Source organism: Fulmarus glacialis, unplaced genomic scaffold, assembly GCF_000690835.1.
Source record: "Fulmarus glacialis isolate BGI_N327 unplaced genomic scaffold, ASM69083v1 scaffold9152, whole genome shotgun sequence".
Lineage (NCBI taxonomy): Eukaryota > Metazoa > Chordata > Aves > Procellariiformes > Procellariidae > Fulmarus > Fulmarus glacialis.
The window spans coordinates 1-23222 of NW_009198310.1; the positions used below are offsets into that span (position 1 = coordinate 1).

At 37.0% G+C, this 23222-nt stretch overlaps 1 protein-coding gene across 1 annotated transcript; it reads left to right on the plus strand.

The window, feature by feature from the left end:
- Positions 1-715: 715 nt before the first annotated feature.
- Positions 716-2015, plus strand: LGSN (lengsin, lens protein with glutamine synthetase domain). Its single transcript, XM_009572832.1, has one exon. It carries the CDS (start codon positions 752-754, stop codon positions 1925-1927), a length of 1176 nt encoding a protein of 391 aa, XP_009571127.1. The 5' UTR covers positions 716-751; the 3' UTR covers positions 1928-2015.
- Positions 2016-23222: the final 21207 nt, after the last annotated feature.

Sequence of the window (23222 nt, forward strand, 5' to 3'; positions counted from 1 at the left end):
GCTGGGCCTGATCCCCTGGTTGTCCTGGAAATTACACAAATTTCATTTGTGTAAGCTGAAGCTCTCTGTTCAAATGGAGAAGAAAGTACAATTATAAGTTTATCCTGTTTGCTATCTAGAACGGGAGTACTGAAACACTAGAATAATTTCTCACATGGAAGTGCTTCCCTGTATTTTACCCCCAAACTTATTAAGTCCAAAAAGTCCAAAGAATTTTCAGTTAAACTTTGCATCTGAACAATGGTGAGGTATGTGTTATGGCATATAAAGAGAAGTCACAACCTGAATTCGTATTGCCATGAGTCTTGTGTGGTCACTTGGATCTGTGTAAAGGAAATGCTCAGAGGATATTAAAGCCTTATAGAGTAACTATAGATAGAAGTTTGACTTGCAAAGTTTGCACCTAACTGGTGATGCCCATAATTGTATAAAGACCATTCAAGGTAAGTTTTGAACATTTTTTCAGTTCTTTATGGAAATTTAAAAAATGGTCATTGGGAAACTTGATGCCAGGGTTTTCATACCAATCTTGTAGAAGGTTGTTCTGCTTCATAATGACACAGTAACTGGCTGTTGCCCTCCACTTTAGCGACCATTACTTTTTAGTGTTCTTTTAGGAAAAATACTATTGTTCTTACTGAGAATCTGAGTTTTATATATTTCACTTACATAAAAATATTGTTGTGTTCTCTTCTCATTTGGTAATCTGTCATTCTGCTCTGTTTAGGAGAAAGCAATTCATGGTGTTGCCATGCCCAGAAGTTATCTTGAGCTGACCCTGAATCCCAAAGATAATGAATTAGATTACATAAATGCAACCAGTTTTAATTGTGACATAATCCTGAACCCTGATTTATCAACGTTTCGAATTCTGCCCTGGACTGAGCAGTTTGCGAGAGTGATATGTGATTCCTTCACTGTGCTGGGCAACCCGCTAATGACCTCACCGAGGCACATTGCCAAGAAACAGCTGAGCCAGCTTCAGGACAATGGCTTTTCTCTACACTCTGCCTTCACTTACGAATTTTGTATTTATGGCATTACTGAGGTTGTAAATTCGAAGACAATATCCTTTCCCGCAGCCACGATACTAAATAACCATGACCAGACTTTCATTCAGGAGCTCATTGAAGGAATGTATTATGCTGGTGCCAACATTGAAAGCTTTTCTTCTTCCAGTGGGCCTGGGCAAATGGAGATCACTTTTCATCCAGCGTTTGGCATAGATGCTGCTGACAGTGCCTTCACTTTTAGAACAGGCATTAAAGAGGTGGCTAAGAAGTATAACTACGTGGCTAGCTTTTTCTCAGAATCGGGATTCTACAATTCAGGGGCTCTGTCACATAGCCTGTGGGATTTGAATGGCCAGAAGAATTTGTTTTCTGCTGGTTATGGAGTTGAGGAGCTCTCAGATATTGGAAAAAATTGGTTATCAGGTCTCTTGGCACACACAGCAGCTATCAGCTGCTTGATGGCTCCTACCACCAGCTGCCGTAAGCCTTATTCTAAATACAGTAAAGAATCAAAAGAGACTGTAAATGCAAAATGGGGATATAATGATAACAGCTGTGCCTTTAATGTCAAATCTCATGGTGGAAAAGGCACTCACATAGAGAATAAATTAAGTTCTGCTACAGCAAACCCCTACCTGGTGCTTGCTGCTACTATTGCTGCGGGTCTAGATGGAGTAAAGAGAGGACTTAGGTATGATGATATGCTCCAAGAAGAAAATCACGCTGCTGATCTAAAACATTCGTTAGTCCCTCTGAAACTAGAAGATGCTCTTGTTGCCCTTGAGAAAGATTCGTGCATCAGGGAAGCATTAGGTGAAACTTTTATCCGATACTTTGTTGCCATGAAACATTATGAGTTAGAAACTGAAGAAATGGATAGCGAAAGGAATAAATGCCTGGGGTATTTTATTTAGAAGGAGCACTCTTCCGTAGTGATGCTGTGTAAATGCATACAGTGAATGGCTAAGAATCTTGAAATTAGTAAATATATTTTAAAATGTTTTTAATGCTTTGGGATTTTTTTTTTCCTCCTTTGTGTAGCACATGGTGATTGCATTGTACTGTCTGTGTACATTCAGGACTGTGCAAAGCTGATATTCATGAAATAACATTAACAGGCTTTTAAAAAACAGTATTTTTTTCAATTTAAGTGAACAGACCTGCTGGTGAAAAGAAGAAAAGAGAAGGTGAAATGGAGGAGAACAACTGTGCAACTGTAATAGGACTGTATAACGTGCAGAAAAGTAGGAATAATGGGGATGGTGGGGGCGTGGCAGGAGAACTAAGGAAGAAGGGGAATTTCTTGTTCAGCATGGTTAAGGGATTTCTTCCAGCCTATTCAGTAACTGAAGGGTTGCTAAACCAGAAGAATCTGAGTTTGATTTAAAACTTAGGCTAGAATGATCAACATTGTAGAGAGAGGGGCAAAGGACTGAGGCTGTAGAACCTGAGAGTCAGGAATCAGTATCTTAATGGGCATAAATAAAAAGACAGGAGGGATTATAAAATAATCTATACATCAGGAATTCTGCTGCTGAATTAAGTCTGCAAGAACTATAGCGGATAAAGATACTAAAAGAAATCAAATGGTGACTTGAAGAGGGAATGATTCATAGAAAGCCAGGAGTGTCAGGCCACTGTGCAATAAAAAAGGAGCTGGTATTATGTCTACTTTGATAGTTAATGGGTTAATTCAGAGTTGAATGGCAAATGAGGAAAAAAAGGACAAAGAAGCCAGAGAATTAAGAGCTTAAACTGGACTTTATTGGGAAACTTGATGTTATCAAGGATGAGGAAGATGACTGCAAAGAGATGAACAGAAAGAGGACGTTAAAACCAGAAAGAACGAGTGAAGATGTGAGTTCAGAAACTGTGATTAAAACAGAGGAAGAGAAGACCCAACCTAAAATTAGAAATGGCAGCTGGTGTAAAGAAAAATAAATTTTTTTGAATGGCAGGAGGTGGGTTTTAGATTTGCTCTTTGTTTTTGTTACTGTTGCCGCTGTCATCCTTTATTATTAAAGATAACCCTCGTTTCATACCCCACCTCCACATTAACAGTGATTTCTGATGTTCTTTATCTTGTCACAATATTTTGATCTATGTGTAGGAATTTGTGAGTGAAAGTGTTTGGTCATCAGTGGAGTGAAAACAAGATTCAGTTAATGCCTCTGCCAACTTGCAGAACTAGAAGGTGTGAACAGAAATGTGCTAGTTGCCTACTGATGGATCTTCCACTCCTCCCCTACAGAGTATTCTACTTGAAATTTAGCACCTGGTATGCTAAAACTTTGTGGGATTCCGAAGAAGAAATCACTTTGTACTCAGGTAGCAAGAGGAAATAAATAATCTAAGGAAACATGATAAATGCATTCCTTTGTCACAGTCTGTAGTTGGTGGGTGGATTTGCTCCTCTCCCTTACTCACCTGACACATTTTTTTAGGTGCCCCAGATCATGGGACTATTTTTCTCTGCTCTAGGCTGATTTGCTCTGGCAGGTCTAGTCTTGCATTTAAGCAGAACTTCCCATACTGAAAAAATGCTTCTCTTTTGCTGCCCTAACACTTCTTCAGGGGCTCTGGGAATCTGTCTTCTGACTTGTCTTCTGTCTTCTCTTTCTGGTTATTTCCTACTCTCTTCTTCACAAGCCCTTGGCAGAAAACACCCATAAAAATACTTTCCTTGTTCAGACAGCTTACCTACCATACTCATTATTTAGTCCCAACAATCACAGGTTAATAGCTATTCCTTGTTCTTCATCTGGCAAGGATGTAATAAAGCACAACACTGCATGTATGATGTGTGTTAATGTGATAGAATATTTGTATGGTAGTAAATACCCCGGCTAAGCAAAGCTGTACCAGAAATGGCTATGGAACATGTGTTAAGCTTCTACAAGCATAATGACCTTAATTTTAAAGTTTATGTAGAAGCTGATTTTGAAATAGAAACAAATTCCCACACCGGAGTTTCTAAAATTCAATTTCAGATCTGTATCTCTTTTTCACAAAAATAAAGCATATTAAACAAAACATAAGTGAACTCAACCTTCTCAATGAAATACCTTATAAAATGGAGTTACATTGCTCTTTCATTTCTTTTGGGACTTGGAAAGTTACCCTGGCATAACACTGACCACATTTTAAAGTTGAAATATCAGAAGATATTTAGGTTCACTTTCTACATTGTACTACTTCTGGACCTGATTATAGGGACGGTAAAATGAATGAAAGTATCAGATAAAAATGTGTATTTTCCTCTTCATTTTTTATATATATTAGTAGGATGTCATGCTACATACTATGCCAATTTTCAAACAAATTTTTGTGTGAGAGAGACACTTTGTGGTTTGTCTTGGATTTATAATTGTGTATCACTGTATACAGTCACTTTATAAGAGATAATATACAATGAACTCCTAAACCGAATTTAATGAACATGAAGTTCATTATATATATTATATGTATTATCCATATTGTTTTCTTATCACAATATTGAAGAAATAAAAACATCAGACCTAAATCTTTTGCCATATATGTCCAACTTTGTGATTAAATTCAGTTATAGAAAGCCATTATTTACAAACAAAAAACAACCAACTAGAATTGATGTTCTACAGGTTACCTTATAGCAAGATAAATCTACATGTATTTTTTAAGTAGTCCTCAATGACATAGGCTCTGAAAAGACAGTGACTATATGATTAAATAAAAATATTTCATGTTTCTGGCAAATGAATGCCTTTTTTTTTTAAAAAAGAAAAAGAAGGTTCAAAAATACAGCTTGAAGCTACTGTGTCCTAAATTTTGTCCAATATTTTGTTCAATACTCTTTCCTAAATATGTTCTATATAATAAAAATAAAATAATTCCAACTTTGTGGGAAAACATCAAAAATATTTATTTCAAAATAAGCAGTTATGAATTTTTGAAGTTGTGTGCATCCCCAACCAAATTTTCATGCATGTGCTTTAGAAAAGCAACAAGAAAAAGATAACTACTTCATACTGCTCAATTGAAATCAATTACTATTGACTGCTGTATCACTAACATTTCATCTTGAAGTGTTGTCTGAAAATACTCTTTATTGTTCTGCAGGTCCGAGATCAATGTCTTGAGCATCACTAGTTAGATAATTTAAACTTGTGCAGTGTTATAAATTTTTTTTAAAAAAAGACATTTGAAATCTGTAGTTTTGCATAAGGTGCTCCTGATTTTCCAGGATACTACAGTCAGATGTTGCAAAGCTTTATATAAGAAATTTCTGATATTAATAAATATCTTTTAATCTTTTCAGCTTTAAGCAGAATATATATTTATATCTTTTTTGACAAAGTGGTACTACTTTTGACATCGTGCTATGTCATGACCGCTTTTTCTACATTTGTCTATGCCAGGCCTTGGTTCCATAACATGCAATTACAAGGAACATTGCTATAAACTGCTAAGCCTGTTAACATACACTTACAATGCCAGCATGGTAAAGGTGTTATGGTAGTTTGCAATTCAATATATGCAGGTAAATAAACAGTTGCTAGGCTAGCTATGCTTTTTGGTCAATACCATTTAATAATCATTAAATAAACATTCCCTCACAACAGTGTAAGGATTTTTTTTTACAAGAAAAGTTAGAAAACCTTTTTATCATTAAGAGCTAGGGTATATAGACTTTTATGGAAGTATATTCCATATTGCATAAGTTGCATAATGTATTTAGGATTTGCATCATTACTATACATCGACACATCTTTTCAATGAAAATAGAATATAGATGAGTACTATGAGTTATTATTCATTAAAACACTGGGATACACTTTCTGTGGAAAAACTCCCACTTCACATTATAAGCAAGACTGTAAGTCTCATGAGAGAGAGATCGTAAATTTAGGTGATATTTTTCAAAAGTAATTTATTAATAAAAACAACAGTTGATCTGAAACTAGTAGCAAACATGAAGAGAATTCAGTGTGTAATTTCAGTGGAGCAGCAAATGAAGTAAATTTTACAGAAAAATCTAAAAAGAGAAATGGATAATTATAAAAGATTTGCCTGTCAAAATGGAAGAATGTATAGAACAGGATTCAACAGGGATCTGTCCTTGAGTCCAGTGTTCATTGTTTTCCCTAATCACCTCACTAATGAAACAGAGAACTTACTGTATTCGAAAACACCAAACTTGGTTTTTTTCCCCCACTTATGTTAGAGGACAGGATAAAAATAAAAAATGGTGTTAACAAATTGGAGAAATGTTCTGGGAAAAAAATGTACTTGAACAAGGGTCAGTGCAAGATACGACTTTGAGACAAGGATGTGAACTGCCTAAGTACGTGTTTGTTCAGAGAGGAGTCTGGGTTGTGTTCCATTTCACCAGCTCAGCAATTTGAAAGAAGAGGCAGATTAGGAAATATAAACAAGGGTATAGCTTGCAAGAAACAGAAACTGATCTTTTTGCATTAATTAAATGCTAATTAAATTCATCTCAGGATTTGATAATAAAGTGCCACACTTTAAACACATGTAGAATATCTGGAGAAAATCCAGAAGGGACCAGAGCAAATGATCATAAATCTAGGACGTATTTACTAGGAAGAACTAAATGACTGTGTTTAGCTTAGAGGAGATCAGGTATAGGGGTTAGTAATGGTTTTCAAGCATGTAAAAGATGCTGCTAAGTAGCAGAATATAATCTTTTCTTCCTGTTGATTGCAGTTAGAACAGACTTGTATCAAGGAAGATTTAGACTAGACAATCTGGAAAACTTCATAATGTTAAGGAGAATGAAGCAACGGAGTTGACATTTAGGAAAACTGCGGAGCCTCCAGTACTGGTGATCTTCATGTCACCAATAGGCTTTTAACTGGTACCAGATGGATGTCTGTGGAAACTGGCAGAGTTTTGGACACTGAAATGTAATTTATGATGTACCAAGATAGTACATCCTTAGATGCATGGTGTTTATAGGTATAATAAGCTGGCTTGTTTTCCTTTGCTGGGGTCTCATGTTGCTGTGTGATTGTGGAACAGACTGCTAGACTGTGCTCATAACTGAGTTTATAAGAAAGCAAAATACTTTATCTGTTTTAGAAGATAAAAATAATAGCTAAACACATTATTTTTAATGGGGGGAATTCTGTTAATAATGTTTGTATGCAGGGAAGAAGGTAGACCAGAAGATATTTACTAGTAAAGCAGTCAGAAAAACTGGTTCACAGTTATGATTAGACACACCATGTAATGAAACACTAGGAACACAGTGAAAATGTATTGAAACATTATAGTATCATTGCTCAGGTAAATTTTTTGTTGTGCAATGAACAATGAAGGTATCTCACACCCCTTGTTACACATTGTGTCTTGATATATTTTGTGATATAGTATCAGAAAATAACACAACATCTACAGAGCCCTTCATACAGTAGCTTATTCTGAATTTGGAAATGCCATGCTTCTAAGGGCTTCAGGTTTTGTGAGGTATGAAAACAGCATTTGATTTATTAACTAACATTTCTCCAGCATGTCAAGCCGCTGACACCGTGTACACAAACGAATATTCAGTCTTTCTTCTTTCAGGCTCCAGCCAGAGGGCAGCAGTGTACTGTGCAACTTTCCTCTGGGATCTCAAGCTCTCATGCTGTGCTGAAAAATGCCACATTAAAATATACCTATATATTTTATACATGTACTTACAATATTTTAAAAAAGGGTAGTATGACAGCTGAAAGCTAATGCATATCTTTGTCATTTGTTTAGTTGAGCTTCATTAACTCTTGAACTTGCATAGCCTTTTCAGTAAAGGATGCACTGTAGGACTCAAAATATTATTTTCATTCTTAATAATATTATATAAATCTTAATCTAGTAAAAGGTGTATGTCTATATTTGTGTGAATGTGTGTGTATGTGTATCATCTGTATGTATTCTTTAACAACATTGCAACAAAAATGCAAGTCATTTAATGGCAGTATTCAGTATTTGTAATTGAATATGCTGTCACTGGAAGTTCTTTCATACTTTCATCTTATTAAAATGCTTTGGGAAGCCTACTTGCTTCTAGGGACTGCCATTTTACCTATACTGATTTCCTTCCTTTCCAACTCATTTTTTCCTGTCTGCTGTAGGAAAACCATAAATACATAGTACATAAATGCACCCTAGACATACTTATTCTAACCAGCTTTCTATTCCTGAGCAGAAACCTAACTCTACCCAGAATTTTTTGGGTAAATTATTGGGATTTAGCTACAGAGTCTAGATATCAATCAGCACATGGGATAGACATTTTTAAGTGGTTTTGACTACATTTATGTATATGACTTTGCTCTGCAAGTCTACTTCCCCACCTCACATTTTTCACATATTAAAACTCTTCACAAAGTTGCAGTATTCAAACCTTAACAATCCCCTTCCTCCAACCCTTTTGTTGCAATATCTTCATGATCTTTTTAAAGTAAAGAGCTCAAATATGTTCAAAATTCTTTAAATGCTTCAAACAAAGATTGTTGCAAAGTATTGATTTATCTGGTCTGAAACTCTGCTGTTTTGAAGCATTTTTATACACCATCTGTGGAAAACACACAACTGTGGTCCCAGGATATGGCAGTAAAAGAAGTAAAGAGGAGAGGAACTATTTACAAGCAATTCCACTAAACATGTATGTTAGACTTGAGCAGGGGGAGAAAGATGTGAAGAGGGTTGAGCAGGTGAGAGTGCTCTGTGCAAGCTCTAATTCATTCTGAGAAAAACCCAGAAAGGCAGCGGTCAGGAGACCAGCTCCTGGATGAAGAATGATTGGTTGAAGGTGAGAAGCCACTTGGATGAGTTTGCAACAACAGAGCAATTTTCTTTGATTGAAGGTATGCAACAACAATTGTTCAATTTAATCTGTAATTTAAGGGTGCTTTTTGATTTCTTTACTGACACTAAGCTCTCATCATAACAACATCCACAAATAGCGCTTTCTACCATCTCACACTGGCTATGAAATTTACCTGGTAAATGTTATGTCCTTATTTTTTCACTGCTTTTTTTTCATTTGGCTTATAAAGCTACACGATACCTGAGATGGAACCTGTTACCGCTTACAGGATCGCAGTTAATACATGACATTGTTATGTGTCTCTTCGATACACACTCTACACGGTCTTTCTGTAGAATATTAAGTTGAATTCAAAGCTATTGGGCACAGAATCACCCCACTGCATTTTAGACATTTAACTGGTACACCTCAGTTAGGAGCATAGCTCCCATAGGACCCCAGGCTACTCAGTGGCAAGAGATAGACATCTCCAAAGGGTAACTAAAATATTATATTCTTTTCCATGCTGCATTGTTTAAGTTCTGCTGCAGTGGCTTAAAAGTCGAGGCTAAGGACAACCTTACTGAAACCTGCTTTCTTATATATTGTTCAACTGTGTACTGGGTCTGGCTGAGATGGAGTTAACTTTCTTCATAGCAGCCCCTATGGTGCTCTGTTTTGGATTTGTGACTAAAATATGTTAGTAACACAATAGTGTTTTAGCTACTGCTGATCAGTGCTTACACAGCATCAAGTTTTTCTCTGTTTCTCACTCTGCCCGACCAGTGAGTAGGCTGGGGTGGACAAGAATTTGGGAGGGCACAGAGCTGGGATAGCTGACCAGAATTGGCCAAAGGGATATCACGTACAATATGATGTTGTGTTCAGCAATAAATCTGGGAGGTACTCTTTCCAAAGAAGCCATTGCTTGGAGACTGGCTGAGCATTGATCTGCTTGTGGAAGGTGATGAGTGATTGCCTTTACAGTACTTTGGGCTTTTTTCCCTCTTCCCTTCACTTGTTAAACTGTCTTTATCTTGACCCGTGAGTTTGTCTTGTGTTTGCTCTTCCAGTGTCTCCCCCATCATGATGGGGGTGGTGGTTGAGCAAGCAATTGGGTGAGTGCTTAGTTGCTGGCCACAGTCCATCCACAAACAGCTATTTGAATACTTGTACCTCTGGCCCAAGACAATCCTAGGTGAAAGTCAGTGCATTAGCTAAAAATCTTGGAGTTTTTGGAGGGGGAATAATGATGTGTAATGTTAGTAATACTAGGATTTTTGTGGAAAAGGTGGAAAAGTCTGAGGGTTTTGAAAACTAGGAGATATGAGGCACCCATAGTATACTGTCTATGCCTGGGCATTAGATATCTTGGAGAAAATTATCCTTTCTATATGACACCTCATTAGTGGACGGATTAGCAGCAAATGTGTTTTAATCCAGATTCTGTGCTCTGGAGACTGCTTTATATAATTAGATATTTCATTGGCTGCAGATGTTCTTTGCTACATGGCAGCATCAGTGGGTTGTTAAAGTACAGCCTATTCTCCAGCAGGACTCCGTAAGCACATCATTAGAGGGTCACAACAGAGCCGCAAAGTGAAATCTTCTGTGCCCCCTAGTAAATCAGAGTGTTTCACACTGAAGTTACAGTTACAGCTGCATGATACTGGAAGTGAGCTCACAATGAAGCTACACCATAAGGTTCTGTATATTGTACAGCAAATCAATACAAATTTACAACAGAATTACATGCTAAGCTTCTCTGTATTATATGCTAAATCATGGAGATTCACAATAGGGTTCACCTTTAAGCTCCCATGTAATATATGATAAATCACTAAGTTACAGCAAACCCATCAAGCACCTTGCTTTTGTGCTTTTTTTTTTTTTTTTTTTTTTTTTTTTTTTTTTTTTTTTTTTTTTTTTTTTTTTTTTTTTTTTTTTTTTTTTTTTTTTTTTTTTTTTTTTTTTTTTTTTTTTTTTTTTTTTTTTTTTTTTTTTTTTTTTTTTTTTTTTTTTTTTTTTTTTTTTTTTTTTTTTTTTTTTTTTTTTTTTTTTTTTTTTTTTTTTTTTTTTTTTTTTTTTTTTTTTTTTTTTTTTTTTTTTTTTTTTTTTTTTTTTTTTTTTTTTTTTTTTTTTTTTTTTTTTTTTTTTTTTTTTTTTTTTTTTTTTTTTTTTTTTTTTTTTTTTTTTTTTTTTTTTTTTTTTTTTTTTTTTTTTTTTTTTTTTTTTTTTTTTTTTTTTTTTTTTTTTTTTTTTTTTTTTTTTTTTTTTTTTTTTTTTTTTTTTTTTTTTTTTTTTTTTTTTTTTTTTTTTTTTTTTTTTTTTTTTTTTTTTTTTTTTTTTTTTTTTTTTTTTTTTTTTTTTTTAATTGCTGTAGTGATATGAGGGCATTTCTCATTGACAGGTAAAGTTAAGGAAAATGGCAAATCACTTTGACTTTGAGGATGTACATGGAATATGGCCATCTTTCACTGATTCAAATTTGTACTTCCTTTGGGATGCTCACAATGCTGCTTGGAAACAGGGTAGCTTTGCAATACACAGGGACATATTAACAAAAGAATTTTAAACATCCAAGGACAGTGAGATGGTCTCTTTAGCATAGGTATTCTGCACATTGCTCCATCACTGCTGACCTGCTGACCTCACTTGACAGTAAGGATGAACTAATCCTGGGGCTCTGTAGGTTGCCTTAGCAGCATATGCATTCATTAAGTAAAAAGTTGAAAGTAACTTTCAGTTCTCTTTTGGAAATACTTTGCCATTTGGTGACGTCTTCACTAGACACTGGCAAAAGAGTATTTGCAAGAAACTCTGTGAAAACATCAGTTTAAAACTCACTTTAGTTTTGTTTTGATGAGTAGCTTCAGATCATAGCCACTAACATTTTCTTTTCATAATATTTTCATTGAAAACTTAGGGGAGTGCTCTCAAGGATACACGCTTACAGAAGTGTTTGCACTGTAAGTCTGGTGTGCTGGGGGTTAGCAGGAGAAAGGGAAAAGTCATGCAGATGAACAGGCACCGATAAAACCAGCAGAACAAGAAAGAAAAGCTGATGTTGATCATGGGAAAGCAAAAGAAAACAAAGAGAGATCATATGGCTGCTTCAGGCAAAAGGGCTCATCCTTCATCCAAATGAATACCTGTCACGTGACCAACCAACAAAGAAGTGGGTGGGAAGGATGCATCCAGAGGCAGTTTCCAAGTGGAAGTTATTTTGGAGATGGCTTACAAAGCTTTGGGAAGTTCAGTACATTGAAGGAGCTTCCCCACTCAGAGCATGACCTTGAAGTGCACATCACCAACACTATCAAATTATGTAATTGCACCGAAACATCAAAGACTAGTTATAGAAGCCACAGAGACCAATGGTTACTCGGCTTCTCTGGAGTTCCCTTAAATTTAAATGACAAATTAACCTATCATTTTAAAAAAGGTTTGACTCTAAGCCCTGGAAGAGACACTGCGTGCTATAGGACTGGCGACTGATCTATAGTAACTCAACAAAGAGCCAATAAAGGCAGGCACTACAATCGCATCCTGCAGATAGCTGTTATCCATCTGCTCAGCTGCTGCTTCAGTTGAATACTGTTGGATCTGAGAAGCCCAAAGCTTCCTGCTCTGTCCTATGGGTGTTGCCTTGCAGCTGAAATGCTGCTTTCATCCCCTTGCCTCTGTGCTTGACTCCAGGAATGACAGTGTAGTGTGTCATTTGGATCAGGGCCTAGTCAAAGTCACTTGCAGTATCAACTGATCTATACATTATTTAGTTTATTTCTTTCTTATGTAGTAGGAAAAGGGATTTATGTATTTTAAAATCTACAGTCCATACAGGCCATTTCTTGGAGCCTATGTGTAGCCTTCATTATGCCAAGCATTTTTGATGCCAGTAACATCTCCGCATTGACATTTTTCTTGTTGCACCACTCAAACTAAATGCTCAGTGCCGATTTCAGAAGCAGCTGTGTGGAATGACCAGGGAAATGCCAATGTCATCTTGCATCATTTTCATTAAGTCTTGAGATGCCACAAAGTATCAGTGGATTGGTTTTGTGGATCTGGGTTACTTGCCCAGAAGGAAGTGTATATTTGGAAGGTCTGCACTACCCACCTTGCTGCTGTAATGAACAGAAATGAATGTTGCCAGCATCTGATTCTCTTGATAGCAGGGGAACAGGTCTTTCCATCGATCCTGTCAGAACAAACCGTGCAGCTCATACTGGTTGTACAAGATATGCTGTCCATTTATGTATCGCCTTGTGCATTTTCAAAAATGGCAGCATGCAAAGCAAAACCTGTTTAGTTTTGTTGAAACCTGTTGAATCATCATGAAATATCTTCCTGTTTTACCTGCTGTTTGAAGCCACAAATCTTGTGAAAAGACAGAGGTCAACTATTTTTCTTCTATGATAGCAGAGGGTGCTGTGTCTCTCTGAGTGCACTGTGTGATCTGGAAACCTGTTGCTTCATAAAACTGTGAAGTTGTGGAAATGACATTGAAAGAGATCTTGAAACATTGGCTTGTTTGTCCCAGGACTGGGGCTGCGGACTATGCTGGCAGACTCATGGCAGAGGTTTATCTTAAGCTGTATCTAAAAACTTCTGGGAACAAAGATAATCCCAACAGCAAACCCTTCTAAGACTTTCTGTGCTTCCACATGTCCTCAGTGTGGCACTTCCTGAGGCCAATCAACTGCCAGACACAAATTAGTTTCTGTGAACAACGGCACCTGTATGTCATGTAATAAAAGCTCATCTGCATACCCACAAAGGAGCACAGAAAGGCAATGGCACATGAAGGGAAGCCCAAATAATACCCTACTCTGGGTCCTCCCAGGCCCATCCTAGCAGCCATCAGCCCACCATAGGCCCATCTCCACAATCCCAGAGGAACACAGAGCCCAAAGGATTCAGAGGAAGGTCTGGGTCCCTCTCGGGGCCCTCTCAGGGCTGTCCCAGGAGTCCATATGGGGTGTATATGTGTGCTGTATGTGCGTGTGCCTACTGGTTATATGTGCTCAGCCTTGCTAGTTGTTGGACCTGCAGCATGAAGCTGTGGCAGCCTCACTTCTCTCGGGCTGTTGGATCCAGCACAATATAGTTTCCCCATATATAAAACACATAATTTCTTTTAAAAATGAGGTTAGACAGATTCTTCTTACAGAGACACCTATAGAATAAATGCCCGTAAACCTAGAACAAAATAAATAGAAGGAAAGTCCATATAGCTTGCTCCTGTTACATCATATCTTAAGGACAAGAAATATTTAGATAATCAAATTTAAATATGAACAGGAAACTCCAAGCAGCACACATCCAAGATGACAGTCAAATGTTGTCACTATCTTAATTTTGTCTCATTCAGTAGATGACTATTCCAGCAGTTCTGTGCAACCTGACACCACATGAAGATGCCTGCCCAGCAAATTTCAGAATACAGTGTACAATTGCTGCAACAACAAAATGTTTCCCAAAAGCTCCCATAAGATTTATCTCTTAGCTGTGAGATCTAATGGAATGACAATACAGTTTGGTATTTTGCTGTTTTTACTGGCCTGATTTTAGAGATGAAGGGAGAAGACTCACACATTTGACAGCATTCACATTTGTATCCAGCTTAGTTTATCTGGTGGCTACAAGTGTCCCTCCAAGAGTCTTGAAAAGAGAAGAGGCTTTTATTTTAAAGATTCTTGGGTAATAGAAGAAATTAGTCTGAAGTTCAAATTTGCAGTGTCTCTTGCTGACTTGCAAAACTTAAAGAACTAATATCTAAATAGCTTTTTTTTAGTAAGGCCAAATTATTCAAGTGAGCCTGTTCGGAACAGAACCATAAAAATATTTTCTCCTACAGCAACGTTACAAGTGGAGATGGGAACATGAAGAAATGGATGATTAAGCAGCATAGTACGAAGCCTAAAACAATCATAAAATGTAATTGCCACCTACTAAGAAAGAAAAGAATTTCAAGATTGTTTTTATTCTCATTGGTTTCCTTCTGTTTTGCTAGATTTTGGTCTTGGAAAGAAGAAAAATAGAAATAGTATTGTCTTAGTCTTCTGTCTGTGGATCACTGTGTCTTAAGCATGCATTTTTTTTCCCATGCAAGAATATCACTTTTTAATATTTATGTGTTCTCTTATACCAATCAAAATCAGAGCTATTAATTATCATAATTATAATTAATTATACTGTTAAAAGTTATGTAAAATTAAGAGGTTTTTAAATATCCTCTTTTCATCATACTGGCTTGTCATTTCTTCTTTTAAGAGCTGTTCTGCCAACTGAGTGCATAATAACTGACTACATTTTTTTATCTTTGTTCAGGATTTTGGATGAGTTACTGCCTAGCCATTCCTCTCTACAGCATGCAGGCAGAGATATCGTATAGTTCTGTCTGACACAAATGCTGTTTGGTTTTTTTTTTTTAAACAGTTTTCTTCACCTGTTATAGTGTAGATACCAACTATGTGTATTTAAGTCTAAAACCAGTTTGAACAGACACTATGATTAAGAATTTCAATGTGGAGGCTTCAGAAAAAAAAGTAAGATTCTTACAGAAAGCAAATCTCACCTCCAGTGAGATATACGGAATCTTATTTATTTTAGTGCAGTGACCCCAAATAATCACAGCATTCAGTTCCTTAGTTTCTTTTAACCTGTTCAAACTCTAGGCTATTGCCTTGTAAGAATTTATATTTTTAAAGATAGAGGTGAAAAAATCTCCCACCCTTCTGCTTTTTCAAAATCAATGCATCGTTTTGTTGAGTAAATAACAAGAATGAAAGCAATTATTAGCTTTAAGAAGATTTATTCTAGCTCATCTGATGCTTTACACATGATTCCTGACATAGTAGTCTATGGTCTCAGCTTTTTGCATATCAGACCTTATACCGTGAAAATCCTCTCTGATCTGTGTAAGGGTACTATTTTTTCAGACCCTTTTGTTTCAAAATCCTCTCTTGAATGCCTTCCTTTTACATAATACTACCCAACAGTGGGAAGCCTCCTTAGTGTTTGGAGGCTCACCACTTGTTTTACTTATCCTCATTTTACATCAGTTTAAATCCACCTACTTGAGTAAAGCTGCTCTGTACCTACACCATGGTGATAACAGAATTTAACCCAACAGTTCAGCCCTAAATTTCACCTTCATGGATGGTCTACTTAGTTGTTTCCTTCTACACAGCAAACACAGAAGATACAGAATCAGATTTTCAGATGAGCCTACTGCAGGGGACGACTGATAGGAAGGACAGGCTTTGGCATACTCACCCTTTATGGTACAGACTTTTGTCTTTTATGCTGTTGCATTGTTGAGGGGTAGTTCTGGGTCTCCAGAAACAGCACTGAGCAAATACTAGCTGTAGTTTTACACAGCGTTACTGACACAGTGATGTTGTCAGAGGTGTGATGAGGAGTGATTTTGTGCTTACTGACGGAGTAGATTACATTTTCCCCATTAAAAGGTAAGTGAATGTGAGTCATGACTCTTACATATGCCCGTGTTTACAAGAATTAACAGGACAAGAGTCCTTGTTCTCTGATCATCCAGAATGGGAAAAGGTTAAAACATGCTTTGGTCCCTTTCTGGCAGAGGATGCCCAGGTTGCCATCCCACAGAAACTGAGATGAAGCAGGGTGAGAGGAAGCTTGTGTACATCAATATACATCCCAGTAAAGGATAACACAGGATGTGGCCTAGGCACCAGTGGCTGGAAGATCTCTTGCAATTACAGTTTAGATATAGCCCTGAAGACCATGTCTATGCCTGGGGCACATCACTAGCTGTTCCTTCACTAGCTGTTCCATCTGTCTTAGAGAGAGGGTGGAATTAGGTATGCTAGTTTTTCCATATAAATTGCAACTCAGAACTGTGCCAATACAAGATACCACCTTCCACATGTATGTTGAGCGTTAAAGAGAGAGTCTTTTTCCTTCCCGCCCCTCCTCATTGCTGAACTGTTTCCTGTTCAATAGAAGGGGTGCAACCCCTGCCATACGCTGGCTCCCCTCTATCAGCATATTTTAGAGACAGGGACCCCTTGTCTGATCTCCTTTTGGGAGGCTGGTCCATACTGCCCTCTTGGGATTGCCTGGGCTTCCATAGCAAGTTGCATCTTCCCCAGCTGTGGTCTGACTAGGTGAGAGAGAAAGGGCTTGTATCTTCTGCTATACCGTAGATATATGGCCACTGTCTAAAGCGTACATACTGCCTTACTGACTGCAGCACTCCTGAACGTGTAACTTATTTCACCTGTTTGCCTAGGCACTTTATACTGCTCTGCATGACTCATTATTTGTATTGCGGGACTGCCTACAGCAGTAGTCTGCAAATCAGAAATTACAACTGGAAGCAGAGCGATAGTAGGAGATAAAGGAGTGTTATAAGAAATACAGTTGTTTTTTACTGTATTTGCAGTTGCATGTCTGGAGGCGAGCAAGAAGAGAAGCTGCAATCATAAACAATTTGGGAATGAAGCCCATGGTCTCTAGTAATGAGTAAATCCTAATAGGCAAGGTACAATAGAGATAGATAGCACTTGGAGACAGAAATATATAGCTTACCATCTATGTAGCTATTTATACAATTTAAAAAGGTGGGGGTGAAATGGTATCCCTTCACCAATATAATGAATAGTTATATAAAGATCTGAGAAATAAATGTAAAAAATATTTCGGCCAAAGACTGGAAGCATTTCACTTCTCTGGGAGTTTCCTAGTGTGGGTTTTCACAACAGTGAAGATAAAATTTGGCTACACGGACATATCATAGTCTGAGCCTCCATTCAGGAGACTGATGCATTGCAAACTGTTAAGTAGCAGTGTTTCAGTAAATCAAATAAATATCTAATCAGTACCTATGCATTATGCACAGCTACTTCATGTTGTCAACAAAAGGATTCAGGATTTGTAGAGGCTTTTACACTCTTTTTTTTTTCCCTAATCAAAAAGAAATAATCTGATGGGTTCATTCCTCATTTTCAAAGGGTCCTCAGGGTGTAGCTGCAACTATGCTAGTTACAATCCAATTAAGTGGCAGTCTATGCAGAATAAATTACTGTTATCTACTTATATTTAGAATTTTCACATTATCTGTAAAACCTCACCAAAGGACAAAAAAGTCTTAGGAAATTTGAAATTTTTCATCAAAGTAGTTTCTAACGTTTCCAGTTTTACAATCTCCTTCCCCATGTTGTAGAGTTTTGACTGTAAAATCATTGAATTGCAAAACTGTGATAATATTCCTATTTTCATTCTAGCTTTTAATATTAATTAGTTGCTTATATAATCTCAAGTGTGTGAATATGTATGTATTTTTTGTCTTAGGAAGCAAGCTAAATCAACAAGATCTGAATGCATGTATGACATTAGTAGTACAGATCAATATTAGTATTGTTTATTAACAGTATTACCACGTGTTAGAATTGGTATGATTCCTGTGGACAGCTGTCTTGCACCAAACAGAACAGAGATGTTCCCATCCCCAGTATAATAGCATCTTCATTGTAGTCAATTTTTTTCTGAGCATCCTCTCCCACGGTAGCACTGTGCTCTCACCAGTCTTCCTCTAACATTCTCTTCAGCTTCAGGCAAAAACAATAATTAATGATAAGACTTGAGTGGTGTACAGCTAAGTACTAAACCAGACTGCCTCTTCTCATCTCTGCCAGTTAGTTGCTCTCTGATCTTCAGCAATTCCTCAGATTGATTGTAGGTAAAATTACATGTTATGAAAACTATGATGCATATGTCTACTGTTCCAAAATAGATTAATTTAATTCAAAACTGTGGTTCCATGAGACTCTCAAGATCTTTGGTCTAAGCAACGGTCTAGTAAAGCTAATTAAGGACATTAAGGTAAAATTTGCTCTACAGGAACCATTATCTCTACTGGAAAACCTTTCAAAGTGTCTATACTTTGAAAAATGCTAAAAAAAAAAATGTTAAAAAATACTGATTTAAGGCTAGGTCCATACTAGAATCTTTTTATGATATGTTGATACTAGTTGCAGATATTAGTGTTGTAGCTGTGAGGGTATGAAGTCTGGGAGGAGAAGGAATATCTTTGTTAGATAAAATTCTATACTAAAAATAATGAAATGCATTTTTGAAGATAAAACTTGCTTTTTTTTTGTAAGCTATGTCAGTTGGTCTAAAAAAATTACTGTATCACCTAAAAAATTCACACTACTTAGCAGTACAATTTTCTATGATATTGGTAGTTGTAAATCTTAATGTAAACACAACTATGCTGGGGAAAGAAATATTTTTGCTAGTGCATTTTAGTTTATTGGAGTGAAGCCAGATATGTTACACTGCCAAAAGATGTATCTAACTTAGAAACATCTCTTGTTACAGCTGTACAATAAATCTTTCATTTCTCTTCACTTCTCTTTTTCTTTCCCGAGATTGTCCTGGTTTATTTAGATTTGAGTTGTTCTCATTGCAGTTACACTTCCAACAATTTTACAGCACCAGTCCTTTGCCGAAATCACAGTGCATCAAGGATTTGATGGCTTCTCAAACAAACTTTTTCTAGATTGAAAGCCTTTCTGTGGGAAAGTTAAAGAAAGTTAGTTAAAATGGTTCAGGAGACCAATGCTGTGGCAGAGCACAAAGTTTCAGCTGTAGAGGGATTTACAGATCAAAACAAAAAGCCAAACATTGTGCAGAGTTAAACAAGAGTCCTTGGAAGAGAAAGACTTATTTCTCACTCCAGTATATAAGTTGGCAGCTACATTCAGCACAAGTATAAATTACTTACAGGCCTTCAAAAATAGCTCATGTGGCAAACATCTCAATAGTTCATTTGGGAGACCCCAAATATGCATAAAATAGTGCAATGCGTGACAATAACAAAGAAACGGTACAACAACTCCAACAATACTCTAGCTCCCACATCCTTTAGTCTGAACAAATATCTTGTTAAGAAATGAGTGAGTATACTTGCTTAGGAGGGTATAGAGGGACCTTACATGAAATCTTATCAAACTCCTCTTCCTTTTGTGAGGGGACGTGACAACTGGTTTCAATTGCTTTCTCAAATTTAATGAGAAAGATGATTTTTTCCCTCGGGGCATTAAAGGATCCCTCACCTTCACCAAAGTCTTTCCCCCTCACCCCACGCCAGGCCTTTTGCCATCCCTTGAGCCCACAGTGAGGGCTGCGCTGCGCTGCCCGACCTTGCTGTGCTCCGGGCTTGGGAACCCACATGCAGATCCTCCTGCTCACACCAGGTTTTGCAGCAGTAAATGGAAGCCTGGCCTGGATTTACAGCCAAGTTTCAAGAGGGAACAATCCTAGCAGCTAATAGACACGTCTAAACATTTTCCTCTCCTATTGTCTTTTATTTTGTCTATGTGGGTATAATATATCAAAATGATAAAAAAGGATGCCATATTAAATTGCCTTAAGAAAAGTTAAAAAAAAAAAAAGATTATTTATTACATTTGTATTATTTGCATAGTCATGATATTTATGCAAGACTGTGTATGGAGGAGACAAGCAATATCTTTGTAAACAAAACTTATACTAGTAATGCAAGAAAAGAGAGGAAAAAAGAGGAAAATAATACTTTTGGGGTGAAGATTTAGTTTGGTCCAAAACATAAACAAGTCTGGTTTAGCTCCAGAGAAGAACTTGTGTGTCTAAAAAAAGTCCTGTTTTTGTCCAATAATATCAGTTGCTTAATAAAATACTATTTCTCTCTACAAACCCACCTCATTATTATTTGTTAAGCCCTATCTTTTGCACAGGGCAAGGAGAGGAAAACAGAAGTATTCCTCTAAAATAATACAACCAATTGTGCTATTGCTTGAATCCATTTATAGACAGTATAACTACAGCCGAAGTGAAAAGAGAAGGTCTTTATGTTACATTCAAATATGCAAGCAAAACCACTAAGCAGCTCTTACACGGAAAGCAGTATGCTCCTTTCCATCCACTAGATAGAGCTAGGGGACTTTATGCATCAGTGCAAAGTTCTCGGCGTGGCATGCTTTTCTCTTCTGCCAGGAGACCTGGTGCTCCTCTGTACTAGCCTGGAAATTTAAACAAACGCATTTTCGGAACTGGGTAAGTTTCTGTGTTTGAAAGCTCATTTTATATCATACGTTGAATCTCATGTTGGGGACAGTGGAATAAAAAATAGTATTTTCCTTCTTTTATCCTTTTTAACTTTTGTATTTGTAGGATATGGTCTTGGATCCTCTTATTATGCATTTATTATTATGCATTAGCTTTCTTCATATTAATAGGAGTATTTCAGCTTCAAATCTTGTGTCAGACATACCTTTTTGCCTTACCGGACAAAATGACTAGGAAAGCAGGTAATTCAACCATTGAAAAACATACATTTTGAAATTTAATGCCTCTCATTGTTAGGGTTTATTGCCTCGACAGTGACCTAATATTTTACAAAATGTGAAACTGAACATTATGTTCTGAGATTTTGTATTTTTGTAAAATGTGAATTTTGGACCTTATAACAGTGTTGGGTTTTTTTCCCCCCCTTGTTGTTGTTGTCAATTTTCTTGCTTTCCTTAAGGAAGAATATTGTAAGATTTAATTGGGATCAAACTAATAAAGTCCGATAGATATGAATCCAAAAACATAGCTTTCTAATGAGGCAACTGAGCTAGGGAAATACTTTTTTTTTTTTTTTTTTTTATATACTGTCTTATGAAGTTTTTTGAAAATACACCATTTGCCATTACGTTTTATTGAATTAAATGGAATGCTTCAAACAGCTCTATTTTGAAATTGTCTCTCATATTCGACAGTGTTTTCCTTAAAGTTACTACACTTGCAAAGGAAAAGACTGACACAATATACTTGCGATTAGCAATCCATCTCTCTAAGGGAGGGCTGAGCCTGCAGGAGGCAGATGGAGGTGAGGCTCTGCCTGCAGCCAGCTGGCCTGCTCTTTGGCTCTTACTTACAAAGCTTGCAACAAGGCCATGAGAGCAACTAGGGACAGACAGAACAAAATGTAGACATTTGAGGGAAAATGATCAGTGGAATGCTTGGGAAAATATATTGCCCTTTTCCTATATTTGTTTCTTCCCCCCCCTGCCTTTGAATTTATTCCTTGTGTTTTATAGAAGAACTACATTCACATGTCTGAGTGGGTGAGGATGAAAGGGTAGGCATGAGAAGGCAAGAGGGCTAAACTCTTTTCTCTGGGTAAGAAGAGGGGGAAAAAAGGAGTAGATGAGAAACTTTCCCCCTGAGAAACAATACTAAGTGATTAAGGAATCCAGGTTCACTCTGCAGAACCCATTCATCCCACATTTGAGATTTTTCTCTTCCCTGACTTCGGAACTGATTAGCTCTGGTTATCCTGCTTCGTCTAGGGATGATGCTTCTGTAAACAAGCTTCACAGACTTTAAAGTGAGAGTTACAGCACACGGAGTGTAAAATGTTGAGGAAGATGAAAGCAGATTCTAAATTAGGATGGATTTCCGTCTCTTTCAATCTCTGCAGTGAAGAGGGGGAATGAACATTTCATAAAAAAAAAAAAAGTTTTATGTGGCTGCTATGTAGTAGAAGTGTGGTCTCTTACTGATAAAAGGAGAGAGCTTAATTCTCTTGTTCCATGAAAAGACAGATGTTTTCAAACATTTCATGTTCATTCATTTGAGGTGCTGGAGTGTGTCCAAAGAAGGGCAACGAAGCTGGTGAAGGATCTAGAGCACAAGTCTTATGAGGAGCAGCTGAGGGAACTGAGGTTGTTTAGCCTGGAGAAAAAGAGGCTGAGGGGAGACCTTATCGCTCCCTACAACTACCTGGAAGGAGGTTGTAGCAAGGTGGGTGTTGGTCTCTTCTCCCAAATATCAAGACGAAATGGCCTCAAGTTGTGCCAGGGGAGGTTTAGACTGGATATTAGGAAAAATGTCTTCACTGAAAGGGTTGTCAAGCACTGGAACAGGCTGCCCAGGGCAGTGGTTGAGTCACCATCCCTGGAAGTATTTAAAAGACATGTAGATGTGGTGCTTAGGCACATGGTTTAGTGGTGGACTTGGCAGTGCTAGGTTCATGGTTGGACTTCATGATCTTAGGGGTCTTTTCCAACCTAAATTATTCTATGATTCTATGATTCTATGTTTCTCATGGTAGGTTCTGCACATTGTATGATATCATCACTATTCCTAATGATCATAAAAAAGAAAAGTTATATGTGGCTGCTATGTAGTAGAAGTGTGGTCTCTTACTGATAAAAGGAGAGAGCTTAATTCTGTTGTAATTCTGTTGTTCCATGAAAGGACAGATGTTTTCAAAATGTTTTCAAATACAGTCTCACTCCTTGCATGTTATAAGCTGGGAGATAGAGCAAAGATAACAAGAAATGACCACTCAAGTTTGTATTCTCAGGTCAGCGTCTCTCCTACTTAAATATTTGCAA